At 43.5% G+C, this 25,386-nt stretch overlaps 2 protein-coding genes across 2 annotated transcripts in view; one reads left to right on the top strand and one right to left on the bottom strand.

Annotated features, from left to right (window-relative positions):
* The window catches only part of LOC114661765 (septin-4-like), a 28,497-nt gene extending 4,878 nt beyond the window's left edge, over nt 1-23,619 (top strand). Inside the window, exons 2-11 of the mRNA XM_028814955.2 lie at nt 9,458-9,548; nt 9,637-9,723; nt 9,813-9,936; nt 10,950-11,084; nt 11,728-11,845; nt 14,619-14,720; nt 14,892-14,991; nt 15,132-15,297; nt 16,560-16,644; nt 20,584-23,619. Coding sequence (XP_028670788.1) covers nt 9,458-9,548; nt 9,637-9,723; nt 9,813-9,936; nt 10,950-11,084; nt 11,728-11,845; nt 14,619-14,720; nt 14,892-14,991; nt 15,132-15,297; nt 16,560-16,644; nt 20,584-20,664 — 1,089 coding nt within the window. The 3' untranslated portion in view covers nt 20,665-23,619. The remainder of the gene's footprint in view (nt 1-9,457; nt 9,549-9,636; nt 9,724-9,812; nt 9,937-10,949; nt 11,085-11,727; nt 11,846-14,618; nt 14,721-14,891; nt 14,992-15,131; nt 15,298-16,559; nt 16,645-20,583) is intronic.
* The window catches only part of LOC114661759 (nicotinate-nucleotide pyrophosphorylase [carboxylating]-like), a 188,100-nt gene that overhangs the window by 23,266 nt on the left and 139,448 nt on the right, over nt 1-25,386 (bottom strand). The window lies entirely within an intron of this gene.

The raw sequence follows: 25,386 nt of genomic DNA, 5'->3' as shown, positions 1-25,386 counted from the left end.
GGCTGTGCACAAATGTGGGTCCCCTTGTCATTGTGCTGATTTGAATGCCTGTCACTGCTCAATGCTGATTGGTTGATGAGCTCGTTAAGCCTTAAACTTCATAGACAGGTGTGTCCCATCATGAGATATAAAGGTATTTAAGGTGGTCAATTACAAGTTGGGCTTCCTTCACTTTGACTCTCCTCTGAAGAGTGACAGCATGGGATCCTCAAAGCAACTCTCCAAAGATCTGAAAACAAAGATTGTTGAGTCTCCTGGTTTAGGTGAAGGCTACAAAAAGCCATCTCAGAGGTTTAAACTGTCAGTTTCAACTGTAAGGAATGGAATCAGGAATTGGAAGGCCACAGGCACAGTTGCTGTTAAACCCAGCAGGTCTGGCAGGCCAAGAAAAATACAGGAGCGGCATATGAGCAGGATTGTGAGAATGGTGACAGACAACCCACAGATCACCTCCAAAGACCTGCAAGAACATCTGCTGCAGATGGTGTATCTGTACATCGTTCTACAATTCAGCGCAATTTGCACAAAGAACATCAGTATGGCAGGGTGATGAGAAAGAAGCCCTTTCTGCACTCACGCCACAAACTGAGTCGCTTGTTGTATGCCAATGCTCATTTAGACAAGCCAGATTCATTTTGGAACAAAGTGCTTTGGACTGATGAGACACAAATTGAGTTATTTGGTCAGAACAGAAAGTGCTTTGCATGGCAGAAGAAGAACACCACATTCCAAGAAAAACACCTGCTACCTACTGTCAGATTTGGTGGAAGTTCCATCATGCTGTGTGGCTGTGTGGCTAGTTCAGGGACTGGGGCCTTCGTTAAAGTCGAGGGTCGGATGAATTCAACTCAATATCAACAAATTCTTCAGGATAATGTTCAAACATCAGTCACAAAGTTGAAGTTATGCAGGGGTTGGATATTCCAACAAGACAATGACCCAAAACACAGTTCAAAATCTACAAAGGCATTCATACAGAGGGAGAAGTACAATGTTCTGCAATGGCCGTCACAGTCCACTGACTTGAATATCATCTATGGGATGATTTGAAGCAGGCTGTCCATCAAATTGAACTGAACTGGAGAGATTTTGTATGAAGAATGGTCAACAAGACCTCCATCCAGAATCAGACACTCATCAGAGGCTATAGGAGGACAGCGTCTAGAGGACAAAAGGAGGCTCAGCTAAGTATTGATGTCATATCTCTGTTGGGGTGTCCACATTTACGCACCTGTCTAATTTTGTGATGATGCATATTGCATATTTTCTGTTAATCCAATAAACTGAATGTCACTGCTGAAATACTACTGTGTCCATAAGGCAGGTCAGATATTAAAAGGAAGTTCAGCCAATGAGAAACAAAAATCCAAAGAATTAAGAGGGGTTCCCAAACTTTTCATATGACTATATGTCAGTCTGCCACACTTATTGAAGTTTAAGTTAAAAAATGTTAAAAGCCTCTCTGCTAGAAGGTGAGGTTGAATGATATTAAAGCTGATGAAGAGTCTACAAACAGGTCTCTTGCATTAGCTTTGATACCCTTCAAGTGTTTATACAAGGGGTGTAACTTTGAAAGCTCAGCCAATGAGAAACAAAAATCTGAACAATTAAGAGGGGTTCCCAAACGTTTTTATGTATATGGTAAAATGTAAGCACAGTTGTCTGTGGTAACGAAACACTTTCCTAGGATTACAAACCCCTAAGTTGCCCTCATTTTTTCTTACTCTGCTCCAATCCAATCAGATTCATTCTAAAAGAAAAGGCAGGCTGCGTTTTGTGGTGGACTTCAGACCCTGAGGTTATTGGTTCAAATCCCACTACTGACACCAAAGCAAGGCACGTCATCTGCCTGAGCTCCAATTGGAAGAACAAAGAAATGGAACCAATCACAAAGTTTGTAGGTCACCGTGGACAAAGGCATCAGTCCAATTATACCTTAAAAAATATGAAGTCTTGAAAGAGCTTAAAGCACGACTAGAAAGAGATCTCACAAAACGGCACATGCTCTGCGAACCAGATTTCCATCTTGGACTCCTTGTACCTCCATTGTGTCTCATTTCTCCTTTTTGTCTAAAGCTATTTCCCCCTAAGGGATTTTAGAAGAAACATCTGTGACCAAGTTGATTGTTAAATGAGACATAAATGAGATTCTCTATTAAGTCTCCTCGGCTATTAAAGATCAACCTTTCGGCAGTCAAATGTTCCTATGGGTATTTTCACAGATTTTTGGGTTAAATACTCCCACGCAGAAGAAGCTTGTTTCCTGATGTTTGGAGAAACCTTCTTCCACTGAATACGCTGGTGTTGTTTTTTTGGAATTTGAACGTATTTGCATTGCGTGCTCAGTAATATCTGGTGAACAGGGCCAGTGCCAGGTTATTTTGTGCCCGAGGTTCAGTGGCTAACCTGTGTGGCTGCATTTTCCCCTCTTGCCCTAATGGTGATGCCAGCCCTGCTGGTGAGACGTATGAACAGTTGTTTATATTAATAAATCATCTTCTCCATTCATCTCTACTGGCCTATTAAACTCACTAGTTTAAGTTTTACCCCATTGGCCATGCTCTCTGTCTCAGGGGTGGAGGTCGACTTGTTTTTTCAATCCTATTTGTTGTAAAAATTGATCGATTTGTATGAATGATTACAATAAAATTAATAAAATTAAATATATATATATATATATTATATATATTAATAAATCACTTTACTAGGAATGCTAAACTGTAGTCCTTGGTTCTGAATAATACGATTAGTTGCTCTAACTTTTATTGCTGCGCTCCAATGACGTCACACTCATTCTAGAAGAAAGGGAAGGCAGTTTGACGCAGTCATTGGACTTGAAATCCCACTACTGACACCAGTGTGTGACCGTGAACAAGTCACTTCATCTACCTGCGCTCCAATTGGAGAAACAGAAGCAATGTGACTGATTGCAGCTCAGAGGTTGGAAGTCACCTTAGATAAGGGCATCCATCCAATAATAAGGAAAAAAATATATATTGTGGCGGGTGGCTGGGAGCTGTGCCCAGCCAGGACGCCGAGCAGGATCGAGAGAGGGACCATGAGAGGGCAGCCGCCCTGGTTTGTGTAGGGGCCATGGGAATTGAGCATGGAAGCTCAACCGTATAGGGGCCCGCGGCCACCACCAGTGGGTGCCCAGAGGACTGTGGAGCCCTGGATGTCAGCACTTCCACCGCACCGGGAATACCAGGGACACCCAGAGTGCTTCTGGGTGCTCATGCGGCACTTCCGCCACACCAGGAAGTGCCGCAGGAAGCTCATCAGAAGGCACCTGGAGCACGTCCGGGTGGACTTAAAAGGGGCCGCCTCCCTCCAGTCATCAGCCGGAGTCGGGTGGAGGAGGATGAAGCTCTGAGGAGAGGAGTGGAGGTGGCTAAGAGAGGACAGGAGTTTGAAAGGACTGGACTGAGTGTGTGTGGTGCGGGGCCACTGGCTTGTGTGCGGGACTGATTATTGTACATAATCTATATATATAAAATTCTATTCACGTTTGAAACGGAAATGACATATGACCACGCGATATGGAAATTACGTATGAAACAGAAATTACGTATGACCAAGCGATATGGAAATTACGTATGAAACAGAAATGACGTACGACCACGTGATATGGAAATTACATATGAAACAGAAATTACATATGACCACACGATATGGAAATTAAATTACGTATGACCACGCGATATGGAAATTACGTATGAAACAGAAATGACCTATGACCATGCGATATGTAAATTACGTATGAAACAGAAATTACGTATGACCACGCGATATGGAAATTACGTATGAAACAGAAATTACGCATGACCACGCGATATGGAAATTACGTATGAAACAGAAATTACGTATGACCACGCGATATGGAAATTACGTATGAAACAGAAATTACGTATGACCACGCAATATGGAAATTACGTTGAGAACAAAGTGGACGCTGGGAGGCACGGAATGTCGGGCTGCTCCGCCAGGTCGAGAGCTTCGCAGTTTCGGGCAGCGTACTCTCTTCTCGCACTGTTTGTGACACTTCAAGTGCCCCATCGGCTCCTGGGAGAGTGGAAATCTTTGCGAATGAGTGTAATCGGCGCCATCGAAGCAGGACTCATAAATTGCCCTGCACGACTACTTACTGTCCCTTAAGGTGAGTTCGGGTCATTAAAACCCCGCAACATTCAAGGTTGCTTTTGTGATCAATTATTTTAAGAAGATGGAGAGTTTCCATCTAAGAAGATGTACAGACTTCTTCATGTAAAATGTTGCACTTGGGAATTGTTTGGACCTTCTTCTGCCCGTTAAGCACGGAAGGGCAGCGTCCACATTTCTCAGAATTATTTTTCTCTTGAATCACAGGCACGTAGTGCAAGGTTGTCAGGCGCTGTAATTCCTTTTTGTATTCGGCGCCCTCGCGTCGACCAATTAACCTGTTCTACGTCATCCCTCCGTAGGCACGCGATGACGAGAACGTGTCTGCAAAAAGTGGCGTCTCCTGCCCTGCAAAATACTATAAAAGTCGATCAGCCGGCACGCACGCACGCGCGCAGCTGTGCCGGCCTTTGAGATGCTGACTGCGCTTCTGCCTTAAGTCAAAGTCAGCACTTTTAATTTTTTTCCTCCTTCCCCTGAGCTACAGCCCAGACAACTACAAACACAGGATCCCTTTTCTAGACCGCGGCAAACTAACATTTAGGCGCTTCGCACTTTCTTTTGCACGTATCGGGTTATGAGGTTGCAGGAGTCACGCACAGGAGTGGAGGACCGACAGTGCCATCCCAGCCGGTTAATGACAGGGCCGTCTCTCCAGTCTACATGAGACCCGCCGCGACGCTCCCCAAAAGGCTCTCATATCGTCAGCAAAGACGTCTCTCTACACAATAGAAAAGAAAAAGGCAAATTTCCTTTCTTTATACCTTTGTTCCTTTTATCCCAAACCAAAGCCTTTCTCTCTTAACACTGCAGAGGACACAAAACTAATTTTCCTTAATTGCTGGTAATGCCAGTAAGGCACATTACCACAAGCAGAAATTTGGACGTTCACATAGAAAATGTAATTTCTATACCACAGCCGTCGTGTAGCGCCTTTCAAAATAATAATAATAATAATAATCTGCGGTGGGTTGGCACCCTGCCCAGGATTGGTTCCCTGCCTTGTGCCCTGTGTTGGTTGGGATTGGCTCCAGCAGACCCCCGTGACCCTGTGTTCGGATTCAGCGGGTTGGAAAATGGATGGATGGATAATAATAATTCATTACATTTATATAGCAAGGGATCTACTACCGAGAGATGATCCAAATACATTTTAGGTGCTGTCAGTACTGCTTACCTGTTGTGTTATAGCGCCTTTAAAATGTAGTTTACCCCAAACCACTCCAGTAGTGCTCAATGTATCTTAAAATGTTAATGTTTTACTGTTTAATAACTTATAGACTACATTTTATTTTTTTCCCTTGCACTCGGTGAGCGAAGCCACTGGCTAATCAGCTAGTTGTAAATAAACGTGTGGTGATGTTTGAACCATTGGTGTCGTCTGCCTGTCGGTGTCGAGGCTAATCTTCCGCAATATGAAGTCCTGAAAGAGAGTAAAACAAGACTAGAACGAGACGCACATCTGTCCAATTTAAAAGCCATCCCGTGACAGAAGAATTCAGACTTTTCCTTAATTTGGGAAGCTCTTCTTTACGCAAAGAGTGTTGAGAATCTGAAACAAACTTCCAAGTCATGCAGTAGACACCTTGGCATCCTTTTAAGAAGGATTTAGATGAGATTTCGGGAGAGCTTAACTACTAGTTAAACAAACGAGCTCAATGGACTGGATGGGCTCCTCTCGTTTCTCAGATTTCTTATGTTCTTAATGTCGGGATGGATGGATAAAGGAATGGATGGGCTTTAAAAACAGAACATCTAAATCTGCCTACTCTGATACAGGAGTAGGCTTTCATGATCTGCATTCAAAGGATATGATGATGAGGATGTGCTGATTCATCCTGATGTGGTCTTGATCTTTTGAGATTTGGATTGGGGACATCCCTTCAAAGTTTTGGGTGGTTCAGTCACTGCCCTTTAGGTTTCCCTAAAATGAACGACACTAGAGGTCAGGAGCACACGCTGATACAGTGCATTGTCGCAGCCACCACACAACAAACCAACTCAGGATCCCAGATTAGGACCCGAGTGCAGCCGTGAGACGGGTGACACCTCAGTACCACATGAGTTCAGATGGAATGGAACAAGTGGGAGGTCTTTTATGGTGGCCACCAGCCCTACCAGGTTTGTTTCCCTGCAGAATGGAGGGCCTATGTGCAGATTAACGTCACACCCAGGACAGAGCAATTGCAGTTTAAGGGCCCAATGGAGTAGAGTCACTTTTGGTATTTTACAGGATTCGAACTGGCACCTGCTCAAATCCCAAACCTCAGAGCCACCACTCTGCTTAAGTCCTGTCAGAATCTCAAAACCAACCCAGACCCTGGAGTGAAACCTCCTGCTTGAGGTGAACGTTGGCCCTCGTACTCCGAAACAGGCCCTGAAACTCTTTGGGATCAAGTTGATTTTTCTCACATCTGTAAGATGAAAAAGGGGTCTCCGAGTCAGGATGTAAGATGAAATCTGGTGGTTAATGATGGAGGCCAACTTCTTCTACCGAGATCCAAAGGCAAAGGCACTTGAGATAAGGCTAGTGTCACCCTGGTCAGCAAGAGGGACCGTTTGTATCTTAGCAAGATGATCTCTACTAGAAGTGGAGTCGGCCAAACTATGCTTCAGATGACTCGTTATCTTGGGCTGACCCAGCGATCAGATAAGACAGGTATGGCCTCATCTCTCCACGATAGGCGACAGGAAGCTGTGGGCTGTGACTGCTACAGGAAACGAAAGGGCAGGCAGAGTCACCGAGAGTGAATCAAGAACTGCTTCCTTCTCACCGAACCAAAAATAACATCTAAGCACGATTAAAAAAAAATGAATTGGTTGGAAAGCTAGAAATCGCAGGACCTTCTAAGCACCCCATCATCTCAAACCACGTGTTCAAGAGTCGAGTTCAGTCTGCTGAAATCTAACACAGGCCCTTGTGTGGTCTGAGCTGCCAACCAAAAGTGGTCAGAATCAAATTTACGAAACGCCCCGTTGTTAGCGGTGGTCCTGTTAGCTGGCACTCCAGTCCTATGGAATATACGGTAAATTTGATATTGAAAGGATTTGGATTTAGTTCAGGATACGCGTTAAGGTTTTACATTTATTTAGCCCTTTTTCTTTTCTGAATGTGTCCCATTTTGGGTTTCATTAGGCCCTAAGTATGAAAATTTGCAATTTTTCTCATAACAGGAATTATTTTAAGTTTTTTGGAAAGTACCTCATGCAGTTTTCTTCACTGCCAAAGTAGTGACATTCATGTCTCTGGTGACCCTTCCTATGAAGTCAGTAGATGGACTGGGAGAGCATGGGAGGTCTTGAGGTCGCTGGGAAGGGGTGTGTGGCGCTCCCGATATCGGCAAAAGGACGAAGGTCCAAGTCTTTAGAGTCCTGGTGCTTCCTGTTTGTGAGTGACCTGAGATGAACACTGGACTCCTTCATGTGTGTCTCTCTGGAGAATCCCTGGCTCCTGCTGGTTTGACTTTGTGTTGCTCATGGAGTCCCAAATGAGGCACATGACCTGCATTGTGAGGGACCGTCACTTACGGCCACGTGGCACATTTTCCCTGAGGGTGATCCAGCTCGTAAGATCCTCATTGTTGGGGACCCGAGTGGCTGGATCAGGCCAAGGGGTTGCCCACGTAACACCTGGCTGCGGCAGATAGATGGTCATTTCCGGAGGGTGGGACTGGACCACGTGTCTGTCTGGGGGGTTGCCAACCGGGATCCCGAGTTGTTTCATCGTGTAGTGAGTGCGGCAACGCGCTGTACCAGTGCAGGCTCCCCTACTTGACTTGACTTGTTTTCTTCACCATTTTGGGTTTTCCTGGGTGCCACCATTTTGTGATACCTTTGTCATGATGCAACATCATGGAACTCAGCCTTGGGATTTATGCAAATTGATGTAACCAGCATGCTGTTATTAAAATCTCCTGCTCAGATACATTCCTACCTCGAGTTTATAGGTACTCTAAGGCAGCGTTCCTCAACCTTTAAGTATTTGTGACCCGAGTTTTCATAACAGTTTTAATCGCACCCCCCTAATGCTTTTTTGAAACCCTATTAAAATGTATTCCTATATTTTTTGCCGCCGATACACTGCTACCAGTTTAAAATTTCCCTACGAATAGAGAAATTACGCCACATATGGCAACACTCGTGCCCCCTTTTTTTTTGCCCCACAGTTTGAGAACCGCTGCTCTATGACAAAAAAACAATTGTGGTTTATCAGGGGGATAAACTATGAAATTACGAAAAATAACGGAGGTGACCGGAAAAGAAGCAGAAGGAAACACACAAAAGGCAAAAACCGAAAGTCCGTCCTGTCTTTCCAGAAGTACCAAATCGTTAATCAAGGAACAAAGTCTCAGAATCAGGAAAAGGCGTCCAAAACAACATAACAACGTGCTCTTGTGAGTTCTTTTAAATTATCCGCAAACTCGGATAATTAGCGATGGAATGAATAGAGGTGAACTTTATACATTTGACTTAAGAAGTGGAAACACACAACTTCCGGGTCGATTGCCAAGAGCTTGTTAAAATTCTCAAAGTGGCGTTGACATTATGCAAAAAATAATAACAAATACCTAAAATTACAACAAAAAACACATTACTTTTGTGATTTAGACTTCCGGGTTTTTGTCTTTTGCTTTAATTTGCTTTACTTAGTCAAAACAAAGGACTGCTTTTTGGTTTCGATTCTCTGCTCAAATTTCATTTCCTCTCCTGGTCGGCATTTTAAACTTGGTGCCCTTCAATATGTGTTATGAGTGCAGCACGCAAAATGGGCAAAGTGGTGTGAGGCCTCCAAAACGTTATGACAAAGCAGGGCAGAATCCAAACTAGCCTGCCCAGAAAAGGTTCTCTCCCATCAGGCCCACCGGCTGGCTTCGGCCTACATCAGACCAAGTGGATTTTGACTTCAAAAAATTCAAAAATATACGAGCATATCATCAAAATACCCTACAAGAGAAGGGATTACCGTAAACCCCTGGCATGTAAATGGAATGGGTAACAAATCTTTCTCAAAAGGAGGTTAAAGAAACTGAAGATTTTCATAAAGTGGTTGTTTATAAGCCTATGTCTTGAAGGCCATCATGTTTCCAGGTTTTGAACAGCGCAGGGTTCATTTTGGTCTTTTTTATTATTCTTATATCACTATCAAGGTGTGACAAATTTTTATCGATATTTGTATTTATTTTCAAGCTGCTATTTTGCTTCCTGTTGAAGCTGCCATTTTGGTTACCTTTTATTATTGGTGGCCAGGATAATGAAGTGAGACAACCCAACTACTGATTTCTCTTTTACTTTCCCTAAGGATAAAGAGTATGTCGGCTTTGCCACCCTGCCCAACCAAGTCCACCGTAAATCGGTCAAGAAAGGCTTTGATTTCACCCTCATGGTTGTAGGTGAGAGAGCTTGGTTTCAAAATGTTGTTCACCCTGCTGGGTCCAGCTATGGGCTCTGATGTACTTCTACCTTCCTCTATCTCCACAGGTGAGTCAGGCCTCGGTAAATCAACACTCGTCAATAGTCTCTTCTTAACAGATCTCTATACTGACCGGGAAATGCCCAGCTCTGAAGGTCAGTGTCGGTTACAAGCCCTAAGGCGCCTTTCCTATCAGGGGCCAAGTTGTAAAAATAACAAACTGTGCCCGCCATCTGTTTTTCAGAATGCATTCCCCAGACTTTGGAGATCATCAAGAATGCAGTGGATATCGAAGAGAGAGGCGTGAAAGTCAAGTTGACCATAGTGGACACTCCAGGATTTGGGGATGCCCTGGACAACTCGGATTGGTTAGTATTTGTAGAAACGTTAGGGCGTCACAATGGAGAGGAGCAAAGGGAGACAAGAGCCTGACCACACTCAAGAGGCAGGCTTATGGCCTACACAGGCCCTAACAGATAATATAAGAAGACATGAAGGGACAAGAGGACTGAATTTTGATGTTAGAATGACTAAGATGCAGAAGCTAAATGGTCAGCCATATTAGGAAGGAGAAAAAATATATAAAGACAAGGAACGTAACAGAATGCAGACTTTCATATATAGTAGACGCCTAATTACACAGAGGTAAGATATTTGGTATTTGGTACACTGTATTAAACAATGAGGGAAAAGATCATGAACACAAAATAAATAACTCATGAACGTATAAAAAGCAAAAAAAAAATAAAAAAAGGAAGCGTAAACAGAAAATACAGAACTTGAACTGGTAGACGACACATAACACAATGAGATCGAGAGATCAGATAGCCTTGGGGCAGAAGATCACAAAATGCTAGACGTGGAGTGGCAACTCAAAGTTCACATCGTTTAGCATTCCTGTGTCAGATATCAAAGATTTCTTGGTTAAATTCCTCAATAATTGATATGTTTTGTAAGAACGCTTTCACCGTACCCTCTACAAAGTCCAGAGAGGTTGTTGTTCCTGCATTTCTCTCTCTTAAATAAGGTGGTGGCCGTGGTGTCACTTGCCGATCTGTACATCCTTAGCCTTAAAGGATAAGCGCATAAGACGTGTGATTGAACTGACTAAAGATAAAGACCTCTGAAAACGGGGGCTGCAGCACAGACCACACTGAGGAGACGCAGCCATTTAATTCTGATACTGTCGGTGGCGTAGAGGCTTTAGTGACTAGCGACTGAGGTAGCCATTATCTTTTAGACATCCAGCCATCTAAGTGCTATCTTCACCCCATCTTCATTAAATACCTGGACTGACCTTATATGTTGTATGAGCTGGCGGTTAGTAACATGACACGTATCCCCCCTTCTCTCTCCCCATCTATGTATGTGACAACTGAAGCTGGAAGCCCATTGCCCAGTACATCGACCAGCAGTTTGAGCAGTACTTCCGGGACGAGAGTGGTCTGAATCGCAAGAACATTCAGGATAATCGTGTGCACTGCATACTCTACTTTATTTCACCGTACGGCCACGGGTAAGTGGGCTGCTGGGTGTCAAAGGGTGACGGGTTGTATCGCGTGGAGCCCCTGAGGTGTTTGCCGACGGCGAATGCTAATGGTGTCTCACTCTGGAGTGCCTAACACCTTGGTGCATTATATGCCACATGACTCCATTTTCACCACCTTCATGGTCTCATCCTCCTGCCAACACTCATCCTCCTGATTCTAAGCTCAATCACCCCGTGGCAGGGAGGACTTTGTAAACTCCAGCCTTTGACCACGTCCAGGGTCACCTGAAGTACCCCTAAAGTAGACAGCCCTTTCCTTTTTGAACCAAAGGCACCAGGCTAGAACTCCACCTAGTGGTTCTTGGTGTCTCTGCCATCCCAGAGCTGAACACCATGGCTGTCAATTTCCTAAATCCTCTTGAGACAACACCTCTATCATGATAGTTTGTTATTATTAACACGCAGAAATGTGTTAGCAAATGTCTTTACATTTCATCGATTAAAACAGCTAACAAATCTACCGTATAATTGTCCCCTAATTGAGAGCCTGTGAAATCTGAAGATGAAGACCAAGCCACCACGACTCCTTTTACATTGGTGTCCTATAGAACTGACCCTCATGTGTTTCCTGTTGTCATTTTTGTCTCTTTCTCACTCTGTCCCCATCTAGCCTACGTCCTCTCGATGTCGAGTTTATGAAGGCTGTGCACGATAAGGTCAACATTGTGCCCATCATTGCCAAAGCAGACACCCTAACGCCCAAGGAGGTCAAGGTCATGAAGCAAAGGGTAGGTTGTGTTTATTAGAAAATAAGACAGAGGGTTCAGTGCTTGCCTCATTCCTAGAGACTTATGGGTGCAATCAGGCAGAGGGTTCAGTGCTTACCACATTCTTAGAGACTTATGGGTGCAACCAGGCAGAGGGTTCAGTGCTTACCTCATTCCTAGAGACTTATGGGTGCAACCAGGCAGAGGGTTCAGTGCTTGTCTCATTCTTAGAGACTTATGGGTGCAACCAGGCAGAGGGTTCAGTGCTTACCACATTCCTAGAGACTTATGGGTGCAACCAGGCAGAGGGTTCAGTGCTTATCTCATTCTTAGAGACTTATGGGTGCAACCAGGCAGAGGGTTCAGTGCTTACCTCATTCCTAGAGACTTATGGGTGCAACCAGGCAGAGGGTTCAGTGCTTACCTCATTCCTAGAGACTTATGGGTGCAACCAGGCAGAGGGTTCAATGCTTACCTCATTCCTAGAGACTTATGGGTGCAACCAGGCAGAGGGTTCAGAGCTTACCTCATTCCTAGAGACTTATGGGTGCAACCAGGCAGAGGGTTCAGTGCTTAACTCATTCTTAGAGACTTATGGGTGCAACCAGGAAGTGGAATGTAAATCTGGATTCATGAGTGCTGATCGTGGACCGTGCTGCCACTGTGTCTGCTTGTATTGCTGTGCAGTCCCACCACGAAGCCTCGCGGCTTTGCACTGTGGAGAACTGCAAACCTGCAGTGTCTGGTTTAGAAGCTCCTCGAAGTGTGAGCAACAGACGTGACTCCATTAGTCAGGCACACAGAGCTTCAGGTTGATCATCTTCAAAGTGCTCTACCAGAAGCCGCAATCGTTCACAGTAGGGAGCCGATCCGAGGACCTCGCTAAGCCATCCAATCGGTAGTAGCGACGAGAGTGTGTACTAAGGGCAGAAGGAATGTAATCAGTGCGAGCTGGGAATTCCTCGCTCATGGGGAACAACTGTAAGCCTCAGTCCCCATCACAAATGGGGTTTGGCGGCTTACCCACCCCTCTCAGCGCCAGACAGAAACACGTTGATCCATTCGCATGGCACACGTGCAACCCTGGAGGTCTAAGGGCATCGCTAACCTCTTACTGTTCAGTCTCATGTTTGGCTGCTGGACGAGAGGCCTCTCAGAAGTGTTTTTTTCTGCTGCACATGACCACAAATAGGTGGGAGTGAACTGTGGATATCATAAAATTGGTTACACTTTTGTAGCAGTGGATAAGTGAATTCACAGGAACAGAATCCACAAATAGCGAAAGACAGAAGTTCTATCGTCATTATTATTTATTTACTAGGGGCTTTGCCCCCTGCTCACTTCGCTCGCCAACCCACACCTGCGCTACGTGCCAGCAACTTCACGTCTCTGCCACTCGCGTATTTGGATTTCACTTTCACCAAACAACAAATCTTTTAATTCTCAGGGATACGCCTCTTCATTGGGAACAAACACGACTTTTCCCTGATGGCAACATGAATTCGATGATCCACAAGTCTCCGACTTAAAATTTAAATCCGATCAATATATTCAATCTCTTTTCGCTGTTCCGTTACTTCACTGAGTAATATTTTCCATTTGTTTGCGCTAATGCGATCTTTGCTATCCTTTTTGTGAGACTTTTGAATTTTCGTACTTCCATTGTCTCTAACCTGCTCTGCATGTGTATCACGCCAACGTTTCTGAATTCTTTATGACGTTCTACTTTGTCTTTTATTTCCGGCCCCAGGCGTGGTAAAATCTCTTGTTACAAAGTCTTGTCTTGCGGGATGTGAAAGTGTTTCTCTGAGAAAATCACGTCTCATCTCCTTCCAAGATTTTTTTTATTGTGACACCTTTTTGTCTTTATGGACATCGCCATTTTGTTTTTCAGGGTGCTAGTGGCATTTCCCTGGCAGTCATGCCAGCTTGCTTTATCAAGAGAAAACTTTGAATGTCAAAGTTCTCTTGCGCTAATTTTTATAGTTTGTTCTGTTGGTTTACAACTCTTTGTTTTGCTTCCGACTATGAACTTCATCCTTGTTCTGATGAAAGTGCTGTCTGGTTTTCTCGGTTTTGACCTTAGGAGGACCAGGAAATGAATTATAGTCATGTACGCTAAGTGTCAGTTTGAGTTGCCTTACTGCTGACAGAACAGCTATTAAGATGAATCTATTGTAGTGCTACAGGAGAGGACTCCCAATCCCAGCAGTCAGATGGAGTGCACAGGAGACTGACGGGAGGATGCTTTGATTGGTGAGCACTTTGAAGGCAATCGATGATCAAGAGAAAGGTTCAGATCGGAGCTGCCGGGGTCTTTTACTAAACTGTTTACTCTTCATGATGTTGGTCAGAAGTTCAAAGTGGCTTCGGTTTCGTTTATAGGGTCATAATTGTCACATTTAGAGTGAACACAGAGTGAGTTTCCATGTATGATATGAATTGTCCGCTTAATATTTGCATATCCTAAGTGATAGCATTCGCCAAAGTTAACTTGTTGTGTATTTCATGAAATCAAAGTAAGATTTCAGTGTCCACCCAACACTGGAGCACTAATGGGACCCCCTGATTTGCCACATGTTTTTTTTTTCACTCATTGATGAAGTGTCCTCTTGATTGTTTCTGTGCAGTGTATGGAATTTCTGATTATTAGAGCAGGAATTCACAACAATCCAACTAACGAGGACAATGATTGCAAGCAAGGAAAGTGACTAACCAAGGACTTTGAAGTTTACGTTCTGAACATCACATTTAAGGATGTAGCTTTTGATATAAAGACCCTTTCTCTTTTCAGATCCGGGATGAAATTGAGCAATATGGTATCAACATCTATCAGTTTCCAGACTGTGACTCTGATGAAGACGAGGAGTTTAAGCAGCAGGACCTTGCTCTAAAGGTACACCACTTAAACTGAAACGAAGCCAGCTTTCAAGCTCTGGACCAGAACGCTTGCCGCTTTCAATTTTTACTTCCTTTCACACCCAGGATGTGAATTGATCTGCTTTTCTGGCTTTGCTGGATCCGTAGAATTGTAATTCATGGCAATCTACTTTCCATTTTTCCACAGAATAGCATCCCCTTTGCGGTGATTGGCAGCAATGAAATTATAAATGAGAACGTGGCCCGGCCAATCAGAGGACGTGCTTATCCCTGGGGTGTGGCTGAGGGTAAGTGGGTGGAGCTAACTGTTAGATGACTTTCTCTCATTCATAAAATTCAGTTCAGGTGTCCTTGTCACACTCAGGGTCTTCTCTTCTCTGGACGCATGACCTCCGACTGCCTTAATAACTCTTTTTACCCCCCACAGTGGAGAACAAAGTGCACTGTGACTTCTCCATGCTGCGAAACATGCTGATTCAGACCCACATGCAGGACCTGAAAGATGTCACCCAGGAAGTCCACTATGAGAACTACAGAGCCCAATGCATTCAGAGCCTGACCCGGATTGGCGCTAAGGACCGCAGCAACCGCAAGTAAGTCGAAGCCGCCGTGGACAACCCATGGTGACCTCAAGGGGTTCAAAATCGGCAGCCGTCACCCCGGTGTTTATAACAAATGGCTGCAAAACTGATGATGAAGACGTAATCTCAGACAGCTTCATCCCTTTTGGCATTGAAAATGTTGACAGGAGGTCTGCTGTTTCATAATCTGCATAAAGTGTAGTTGCGTTGGCCATAAAATGCTAAAGAGGTTATAAGTGTGTGGACTGGGGGGCGGGGGGGGGGGTAATTTGGGGGCTCTTGTTAAAACAGCAGAGACCCCACTCATTATTTCACCCCTTATTTGTTTGTCACTGGCTACACTGTGTAAATCCCAATCCTGCCATCTGCTGGCCAAAGCCTGTAATGACTCTCTAAAGAATGAGTCCACTTATGTCAAGGTTGTCCAACGCCGGTCCTGGTGGGCCGCAGTGGCTGCAGGTTTTCATTCAGACCCTTTTCCTAATCAGTGAGCAATTTTCACTGCTAATTAACTCCTTTTCCCTTCATTTTCATAGCCCTGATTTTAAAGGATTCAGTGCTCTAAATTGATTCTTTTCTTCATTAAATGGCAGCCAAACAGAAATGAGACGTGAGACGAGCAATTGGGGCATCAAACTCCAACCAATTTCTTAATTAGAAGATTATTCTTGTTGTTCATTAAGCCTGTTATTTAATTCCATGGCTTGTTGCTCCTTTCTTTCTGCCACAGTAGACATTTCCAAACATTTTCTAAGACCACCATGAAGAGGTTTTGGTGACCTGAGCAGATCGGCCTTACTGAGACCTCCACCTTTCTTCATTTTCAGATATGGTGTGTTTGGCACAGGTTTGCTGGTCCTGTGTTGGCTCGTTTTGTGTCTCAGGGCTGCTAATTAAGGAAAAAAGAAACAATTCAGGGGTCTGAGTCAAGTCAATTACAGTCAGTCAGTCATTCTCCAACCCGCTATATCCTAACACAGGGTCACGGGGGTCTGCTGGAGCCAATCCCAGCCAGCACAGGGCACAAGGCAGGAACAAATCCCCGGGCAGGGTGCCAGCCCACCACAGAAGTCAATTACAATGAACGCAAAAGAAGTGTATTAACAGCAGCTAGGCACTAATTAAGAAGTTGGTTAGAATGAAAACCTGTAGCCACTGCGGCCCTCCAGGATCGGCGTTGGACACCCCTGACTTATGTGAAGTTCTCTTGTCTCCTTGTGCAGCTCCTCCATCATTTTTCCTTTCTTTCTTCTTCTCTTTTTTTTTTATTTCAGCAAAATCTCCCGGCAGAGCATCACAGAGCTGTCTTTGCTCCCACTGGCTGCAACAGAAAAGCTGATCCAAGAGAAGGATGAGGAGGTGAGGAGGTCCAATTGTGACAAAGTTCTGTCATGGATGTCTTGTGCCAGAAACCAGCCCTTTGATTCTTATGCCAGTGTGTCTGTGAACTCTGCTGTGGTGCCGTTGAGCTTGGGGAAATATTACAGAGTTTACAGTGGCACACGGGCAGTGAATTTGTGGCAGGATTCTCCAGGTAGAACACTATAGGACCACTTAGGGGCTCTCAAGTCACCAGAAGAGTAGACTTCTTAGTGCATTTTCTATCCCAGTCATAGGCTTTACATTTTATTCAAAGAAATTAAATGGCAGGCAAATGATAATTGGGACCAGCACTAGAAGGGGGCTAAGGTGGGCATTGCCCCATAGATGTTTGTTAAGCTGCCAAACTACAAGTCAAGTGATTTGCTGGAATAACATACAACAGGTGTCTCAAGTCTCCCAGAAGCTACTATCTACTCACCGATGCCTGTGAGTTATCCACTCCCAAAACACCGCTAGCTCTGGAGAATCATCAGCGGATTATTTGATTATTAGCCACATTAGTTGTTGAAGACAGGTCACAGAAGAAATGTACAAATATTTGATATCTCTTTACCTACGTATGCCTTCAGCACCTTTCCTTGGTATTTTCATCCGTCTGAACCTCTCATGACCAGCATTCCCATAAAGCCTGCTTCTCCAGCTCTGTAATTTTGGGGCGTCTTGCTCGCCTCCTGTCTGGTTTTATAATCCCCTTCAGAGTCTGAAGGTGACTCTCAGGGTGCCTCCTACACCTTCACTCCAAATGGCATGTCTCATACTCACACTTCCACTTTCAACCGTATCCTCAGACTCACCAATCAGGTTGCATGGAGGGACTGAACACACACACACACACACAACCTAGCATTTTATTATATACTAGCAAAATACCCGCGCTTCGCAGCGGAGAAGTAGTGTGTTAAAGAGGTTATGTAAACATATATATACATATACACACATATATATACATATACATATTTACATATCTACATATATATATATAGACATATATATATATATATATATATATAGAGACATACATATACACACATACATACATACACACATATATATATACGTATACATATTTACATATCTACATATATATATACATATACACATCCACATATATATACATATATATATATACACATATCAACATATATATACATATACATATACACACATACATACACACACACATATACATATATACATATACACATACATATATATATATACACACATACATACATACACACATATATATACATATACATATTTACATATCTACATATATATATACATATCTACATATATATATATATATATATATATATATATACATACATACATTCACATACTGTATATATATATATATATATATATATATATATATATATATATATATATATATATATATATATAGCCAAATCCCTGCGCTTCGCAGCGGCGAAGTACTGCTTTTAAATTTTTATTAAGAAGAAAAGAAAACCTTTTTAAATTGAGGGAAAATATACCAATAACAATTTGTTAAAGATCTGTTTTTTTGTGAAGCTGCCTTTACACAGCCTATCCGCTGTTTTATAAACGAACGCCATATAAGGCCGTCCTTTCTCCTAGCTTAGTGGTTCTGTATTCTTTTATTGTTTGTTTATAACGATTGTTATAGTTATTGTGTAGCTATTTGAGACTCACTGTTCTGTTCAGGTACCCTATTCCTTTATGTAGTCCGCGGATTCTCCGCTATTTTTTGTTCATTTATTACGATTATAGTTATCTATTGATTCCCTTCTTTAGCTGACTGCCTGATCATATAAGGCGCTCTGCTGTTTTTTTGTGAAGCAGCCTTTACACAGCTTTTCCGCTGTTTTATAAATGAACGCCATATAAGGTCTTCCTTTTTCGTTGCTTCGCCAACGGAAGCAGCCTTTTTATTTAATCCACAGGTTCTCCGCTGTTTTTTTGTTCGTTTATTATGATTGTTATAGTTCTGTTTGTATACCACGTTGTCAGTTCAGCACTCCGGTTGTAATATGACCAAGACGTGCAAGCTTACTGTTGAGAATGCAATGTATAGTTGTACAGGAGAAAAGCAATCTTGCCTCAAAGTTCAGTCAGTTCACGTGAGCCGCTCTCTTGTGTGATGTTGCGATGTCCACGGCTTAATTTAATGTTAGCTAAGACCCGGCACTTAAAAGTTTCTCGCTACAGCAATTTTAACTCCGTTACAAAGTGATCCAAAGTCTCGTTTATACCTTGTGTCTTCTCATTAAACTTGTATGTCGCGAATATGGTATTGCAAACGGTAGTGGGAGCGTTTCTATAAACTTAATTTAAACTTACGGTTTACACCGTGCTTTGTTTCCTCAGTAGCTGCACTTATGAATATGCTTGTATGTGTCACTCGCTCGCTTCTTATTGTTTTGCTGCCTTCTCAATTGTGTAATGAATGTTTTCTTCAGCGCTCTTTGGGGCTCTTCCTTGTTTTGTACGTACTTTGTTCACAGTCAGTTCACGTGATTACGTGGGTGGCGTGATGACGCGATACGCAAGTCCACCTCCCACGGCCATCGAGGTGCACTCTATTACAGTATATGGACAAAAAAGAGGTTCCGGTTATGACCATTACGTGTACAATTTCGAAATGAAACCTGCCTAACTTTTGTAAGTAAGCCTGTCAAATTTCAGCCTTCCACCTACACGGGAAGTTGGACAATTAGTGATGAGTCAGTCAGTCAGTCAGTCAGTGAGTGAGTCAGTGAGGGCTTTGCCTTTTATTAGTATAGATTAGATTTAGCTGTGCTTCTCACCGAAAGGGGCAACCCCATCTTTGAAATCAAGTCTTCAAATTTACAATGTCTACTGTGACCAACAGGGTTACTCTGGAGTGATTTCTGAACCCAGTAGGACACAAAACAACAAACACTGTGCCTCTCCCTCTTTCTCTAGTACTGAATCAAAAATGACAAAGTGACATTTTGTAAGAAGGAGAACCAGGAGGTGAGATGAACTCATAAGTCTGACTGAGTTCATTTACCAGAAGTCTAACTGATCTTTCACAAACCAAGAATGAAATAACCTAATAACTGGAAGTTGAGTTATTTGTACCAGAATGAGCCCACTAAAGAGTTCATCTCCAATACAGATTTACCCAAATCTAGGATGATCTGGAAATGCACCTGCCAACTGTGGTCGTGCGATGTATGACAACTGGAATGGAGCAATGTTGGGGTGTCAACCGGGTCACCCCATTTTTATAACAATTTGAGAAAGAAACAAAAGCATTGCCCAATGGTGCAATAGCAGAACCTAAACTGCCCCTGGCAAGGAATCCTTAGCAGATCAGGTCTGGTTTGGAGCTCCTTCTCTGATGAGTAGGGGGTCCAGAATGAGACACCATCTTTTGTGAGCAGCTCGCTTTTATACTCCTTCTGGCTTTGACGAATGATAGATAGATTTTGGTATAGCAGGCAGGATTAGATAGATAGATAGATAGATAGATAGATAGATAGATAGATAGATAGATAGATAGATAGATAGATAGATAGATAGATAGATAGATAGATAGATTTTGGTGTAGTAGGCAGGATTAGATAGATAGATAGATAGATAGATAGATAGATAGATAGATAGATAGATAGATAGATAGATATTCATTTTGGTATAGTTGGCAGTATAATAGATAGATAGATAGTTAGACTGGTCATTTTTTGATAGTTCCTGTCAGTCAGAGGCCCTCGGAATTGTCCAAACCCCCCCCCCCCCCTTTATTGCGCCAGTGAGTGCCAGAGACTACCCCTCTGAAGATGGGTGCAGGGTTGGGTTCAGTTGCTCTATGAAGCAGATACATGACGATCAGCAGGCTGTCTAATGGACGGTTCACTTTGTTGTCTCCTCACATTTTCACGACGTCTCCTTTTGTCTTTTTTGCAGCTGCGCCGCATGCAGGAGATGCTGAAGATGATGCAGCAGCAGATGCAGCAGAGTCAAGGGGAGCAGTCCGATGCACTGTGAGATGGCCGGCCAAGAGTTCATGTTATCTGGACCCCCACCTTTCCCAACCCCCACCCCCTTCTCGATACTTCTTAGCTGTATGTGGATCTGGCCATTTAACCCTCTTGTTGTTTTCACATGCCTATTACCAAACACATTGTGAAACTTAAAAAGAACGAAAGAAACTCACGCTTTCCCTTCAGCCTCAACAAAGTGTAGTGCATTGAACCCAAGATAACCCCCCCCCCAATCCCACATTGCACACAAGTGGAAACATGCTGTGTATTCAGGAGACGTTGTGATTTTTCTTCTCCTTCCTGGCATCCAAATGAGAAGGCGAAAGAGAAGCGTGTCGTAAAGTCAGAAAGAAATCTGAGATGGACTGTAGTCTGGCATTGTGACTTTAGATGATTCAACCTCACCAACTCTAACTGAAAGGTGTCCATTTTGGCGAAGTTTGTAAACAGTGTTGGAACAAACTGTGGGTCTATTCCCTCTGAAGCTTTATTTGGACAGTATTGCTCTGTTTTTTGCTATAATAATGGTGAGAAAAGGGCAATTAACAAAGACTATTATACCCCCTATAAGTGGAGGTCTTTCTTTTAGAGAAATGCCAGGAACAGGGCTGGCAGACCCACAGCCACAACGTCAACAGCTTGTGTGATGGACGCCTCACAGGATAACAGCTTAACAGAAAGTGTCACTTTCAATTGAGAAGAAAGGACTTCAAGCTGCAGATATGATTGGTCCAGGGGTGGCAAGAAATCCATCGCTAAAAGTGCAAAAATAAGGAAAATCCACAAACTACCACCAGTGGACTACTCCGAGTTGGTCAATCTATGAGGAGACACAGTCATCCACTGAGGGCACTGTCATTTCTGACAGTTAATGGTCACACGCTTTGGATGCCTAGGGAAGCACCCACCCCTCGATCATAGATGTAAGATAATAATGTCCATGGTATGCACGCAAAGGGGCACCATTTGTGTTTCTGAAGGCTTCAGACACAGAGTGGGGAGGTCATCAATCTCTGATGATGCCGAGTTGCTGCTGCTACCCACTGGGCGCCATTTTTAAAAGTAAATGTGTGCACGGTCCGTACACCAAGGGGCACAAACCCCTTAAAGTCTGCAGTATATGCACTACTGAAAGGGCGCACACACTCTGGGCGCTGAGGGGGAGCCACGCAGGTCGTTGAAGTCTAATTATACCAACTAGCCACTATGGAGGGGCGGCAGCCATCAACCCTGCCCATGTGGGCTTCGATCAGCACTGCTACAACCGAAAACTGGAAGAAGGTTTTTTAAACTGATGAATCTTCTTCTTCTGCCATTAGGGGTTGCCACAACGGATCATCTTCTTCCATATCTTCCAGTCCTCGTCATCTTCCTCCGTGACACCCATCACCTGCATGTCCTCTCTCACCACATCCATAAACCTTCTCTTAGGCCTTCCTCTTCTCCTCTTGCCTGGCAGCTCTATCCTTAGTACCCTTCTCCCAATATACCCCTCATCTCTCCTCCGCACATGTCCAAACCAATTCAATCTCGCCTCTCTGACTTTGTCTCCCAACCTGAGCTGACCCTCTAATGTCCTCATTTCTAATCCTGTCCATCCTCGTCACACTCAGTGCAAATCTTAGCATCTTTAACTCTGCCACCTCCAGCTCTGTCTCCTGTGCCTCCGTCTCCAACCCATATAACATAGCTGGTCTCACTACCGTCCTGTAGACCTTCCCTTTCACTCTTGTTGATATCCGTCTGTCACAAATCACTCCTGACACTCTTCTCCACCCATTCCATCCTGCCTGCACTCTCTTCTTCACTGCTCTTCCACAATTCCCGTTACTCTGTACTGTTGATCCCAAATATTTAAACTCATCCACCTTCGCCAACTCTACTCCCTCCATCCTTACCATTAGACTGCTGAAACAAAATTTTAAATCTTTTTGCACACCAAATCAAAAGAATGGCACCACAGTGTGTGACACCAACGGTCAAACATGGAGGAGGAAGCATGAGGGTCTACGGTTCACTTGCTGGATGCAGGAATCGGCGATTTGCATAGAATGACTGGCACCCTCAACCTAAAAGACCTAGACCATGGTATTTTGCAACACCATGCAATACCATCTGGTCTACACCTTGGTGGTCAGAGTTTCATCTCACACCATGATAACATCCCAGAGCCCACTTCCAGGGCGGGTCTGAACTACCGTAGAAGAAAAGAACAAGATGGTGGGCTTCAAGTCACACAACTCCACCGAGATGCTTTGGGATGAGCTGGACAGAAGAATGCAAGCAATGCAACCTGCAGTGTGGGAACATCTGCAACAGTTTTCTGGGAGGAACGTTCTCGACAATACTCGATTTCTACCGTAGAAAGAACGCCACAAGTGATTTCATCTGTTATCTTCACAAAATGAGGAGACCTTGACGAGTCAAAAATTTAGATTTAACTTTGTTGAACAATTCTATGATTTCTTTTTGTTCCTCTCCAATGATTTTTTCGCTCCATGTTTTCATTTCAGAGTATACAAAGACATGAAGCTGCGTAAAATCAATAAAAACTGTTTGGGATTGTAGTCACATGATCAATAAGAGGCAAAAAAAAAATGTTCTTGCCATTAGAAAATGGTTGTGAAAGGCGCTATACTGTTAGAAGACAACGCAAATGCCATCTTTGAGTTGATTTACGCTTCATTTTCCATATCTTGCATTGTCTTCTTGCTGCTTTCTATTGCATCTTCTAAAGACGCCCTCATTAACGCAGCTTTGGAAGTTTAATATAAAACAGAAAACGGGCCGACCTCTCTAACTAAACACGTGTGAAAGTCTCGTAGCTCAATACGCCATATTGTATAGGGGGGGTCAGAATCTGCTAACTTGTAATAAACTGAGTGCGGTAACTGCTAGCATTGTACAAAAATGCATTTGCTTGTGTTATGAGAATAAAAGACCAAATAATTAAAACGAACGTGAAAAAAAAAAAAAGTGTCCTCACAGTTTCTCTGAATCCATTGGCGTCATACAGATGAGCTACTTTGGGGTTGGGCAAATCTCACTGTGAGAGACCGAAATGATGGCGAAATGGAACATCTGCCAGGACGAGAGCTGCTTCTCCCAAGTCAGTAATCGACAAACCCCACGGACGCACTAAAGCACTCAAAAAAACAAAGAGCATCGGCCCAACGTGTTCCTTCAGAACAGAAGGCTAGAGACAGAACTTCAGCAGTGGGACATCTTCAACATTTTTCACACAAGCGGGTAAGTGGAATACCTTCAGAAAGTATTCAGACCCCTCCACTTTTATTACAATTTGTTACTTTGCAGCCTTGTGGTAAAATCCTTTAAATTCATCATTTCCGTCATCAAGCAGCACTCGATACCTCGGAATGACAAACTAAAAAACTGGGGTATCCAGTTAAATCAACCATGAAGAAATGGGACAGCCTAAAGCAGACCGTCCATAAAAACTGAAGAGGACGAGAGAGGAATGCCACCAGGAGACCTCCGGGACCGTCCATACAAATTGAAGAGGACGAGTGAGGAAGGCCACCAGGAGACCTCTGGGACCATCCATAAAAACTGAAGAGGACCAGTGAGGAAGGCCACCTGGAGACCTCCAAGATCTCTGAAGGACTCACAAGTTACAGTGAATCACCTTGGTGGGACAATGCAGACAACATCACGGCCTGGCTGTTTCACCAGTTTCACCTTAATAGGAGAGCGGTAAAGGGAAACAATCGTGAGTGGTCTCCCCTCGACTTACCCGTATACTCGGATATGGGGATGGATATTTGAGGAGAAAATTGCAAGACAATGCTTATATTTATATATTTATGCACATTATAGAACCATCAACAACAAATCAAAGTAAAAGAAAGTAAATCGGACTCCAAGAGGTCTAAAACATCGAGATTCATAAAAATCTCGACATCAAAGCTTCGGACGAATACACTATTTTCTCTATGAGAAAGTAAATCGGACTCCAGGAGGTCTAAAACATCGAGATTTGTAAAAATCCATCCATCCATTTTTCCAACCCGTTGAATCCGAATACAGGGGCATGGGGTTTGCAAAAATCTCAAGGTCGAATTTTTGGACAATTACAATACTTTCCCTATATCTCATTTACGAGAAAGTCAGGGAGGTCTAAAACATCAAGATTCATCAAAATCTCGACATCGAAGCTTTGGACGATTACAATACTTTCCCTACGAGAAAATAAATCGGACTCCAAGAGGTCTAAAACGTCGAGATTCATAAAAATCGACATCGAAGCTTTGGACGATTACCATACTTTGCCTAGGAGAAAGTAAATCGAACTTCAGGAGGCCTAAAACATCGAGATTAATAAAAATCTCGAGGTTGAATTTTTTGGACGATTCCAATACTTTCCCTATACCTTGTATACAAGAAGGTCAGGGTGGTCTAAAACGTTGAGATTCATCAAAATCTCGACATCGAAGCTTTGGACGATTATAATCTTTTCCCTATACTTCGTATACGAGAAAGGAAAACAAAACACAGAGGAGCTCTCGGCAGAAGACACACGGGGGACCGAGTCAGATGGAGGTCCAAAGAGGCCAAACTTGAGTTTTTTGGCCATCAGACTACATGGCATATAATCAGAAACCCATCTCCAGCATGAAGCAGGGTGGTGGTGCTGGCAGCCTCAGGCTGTGGGGAGGCTTCTGTGCAACAATGGCTAGTGAGGAGGAAAAATGAATGCAGGGAAATC

Source organism: Erpetoichthys calabaricus, chromosome 12 (assembly GCF_900747795.2).
Source record: "Erpetoichthys calabaricus chromosome 12, fErpCal1.3, whole genome shotgun sequence".
Lineage (NCBI taxonomy): Eukaryota > Metazoa > Chordata > Cladistia > Polypteriformes > Polypteridae > Erpetoichthys > Erpetoichthys calabaricus.
This window is presented reverse-complemented; position numbering and strand designations above follow the sequence as displayed.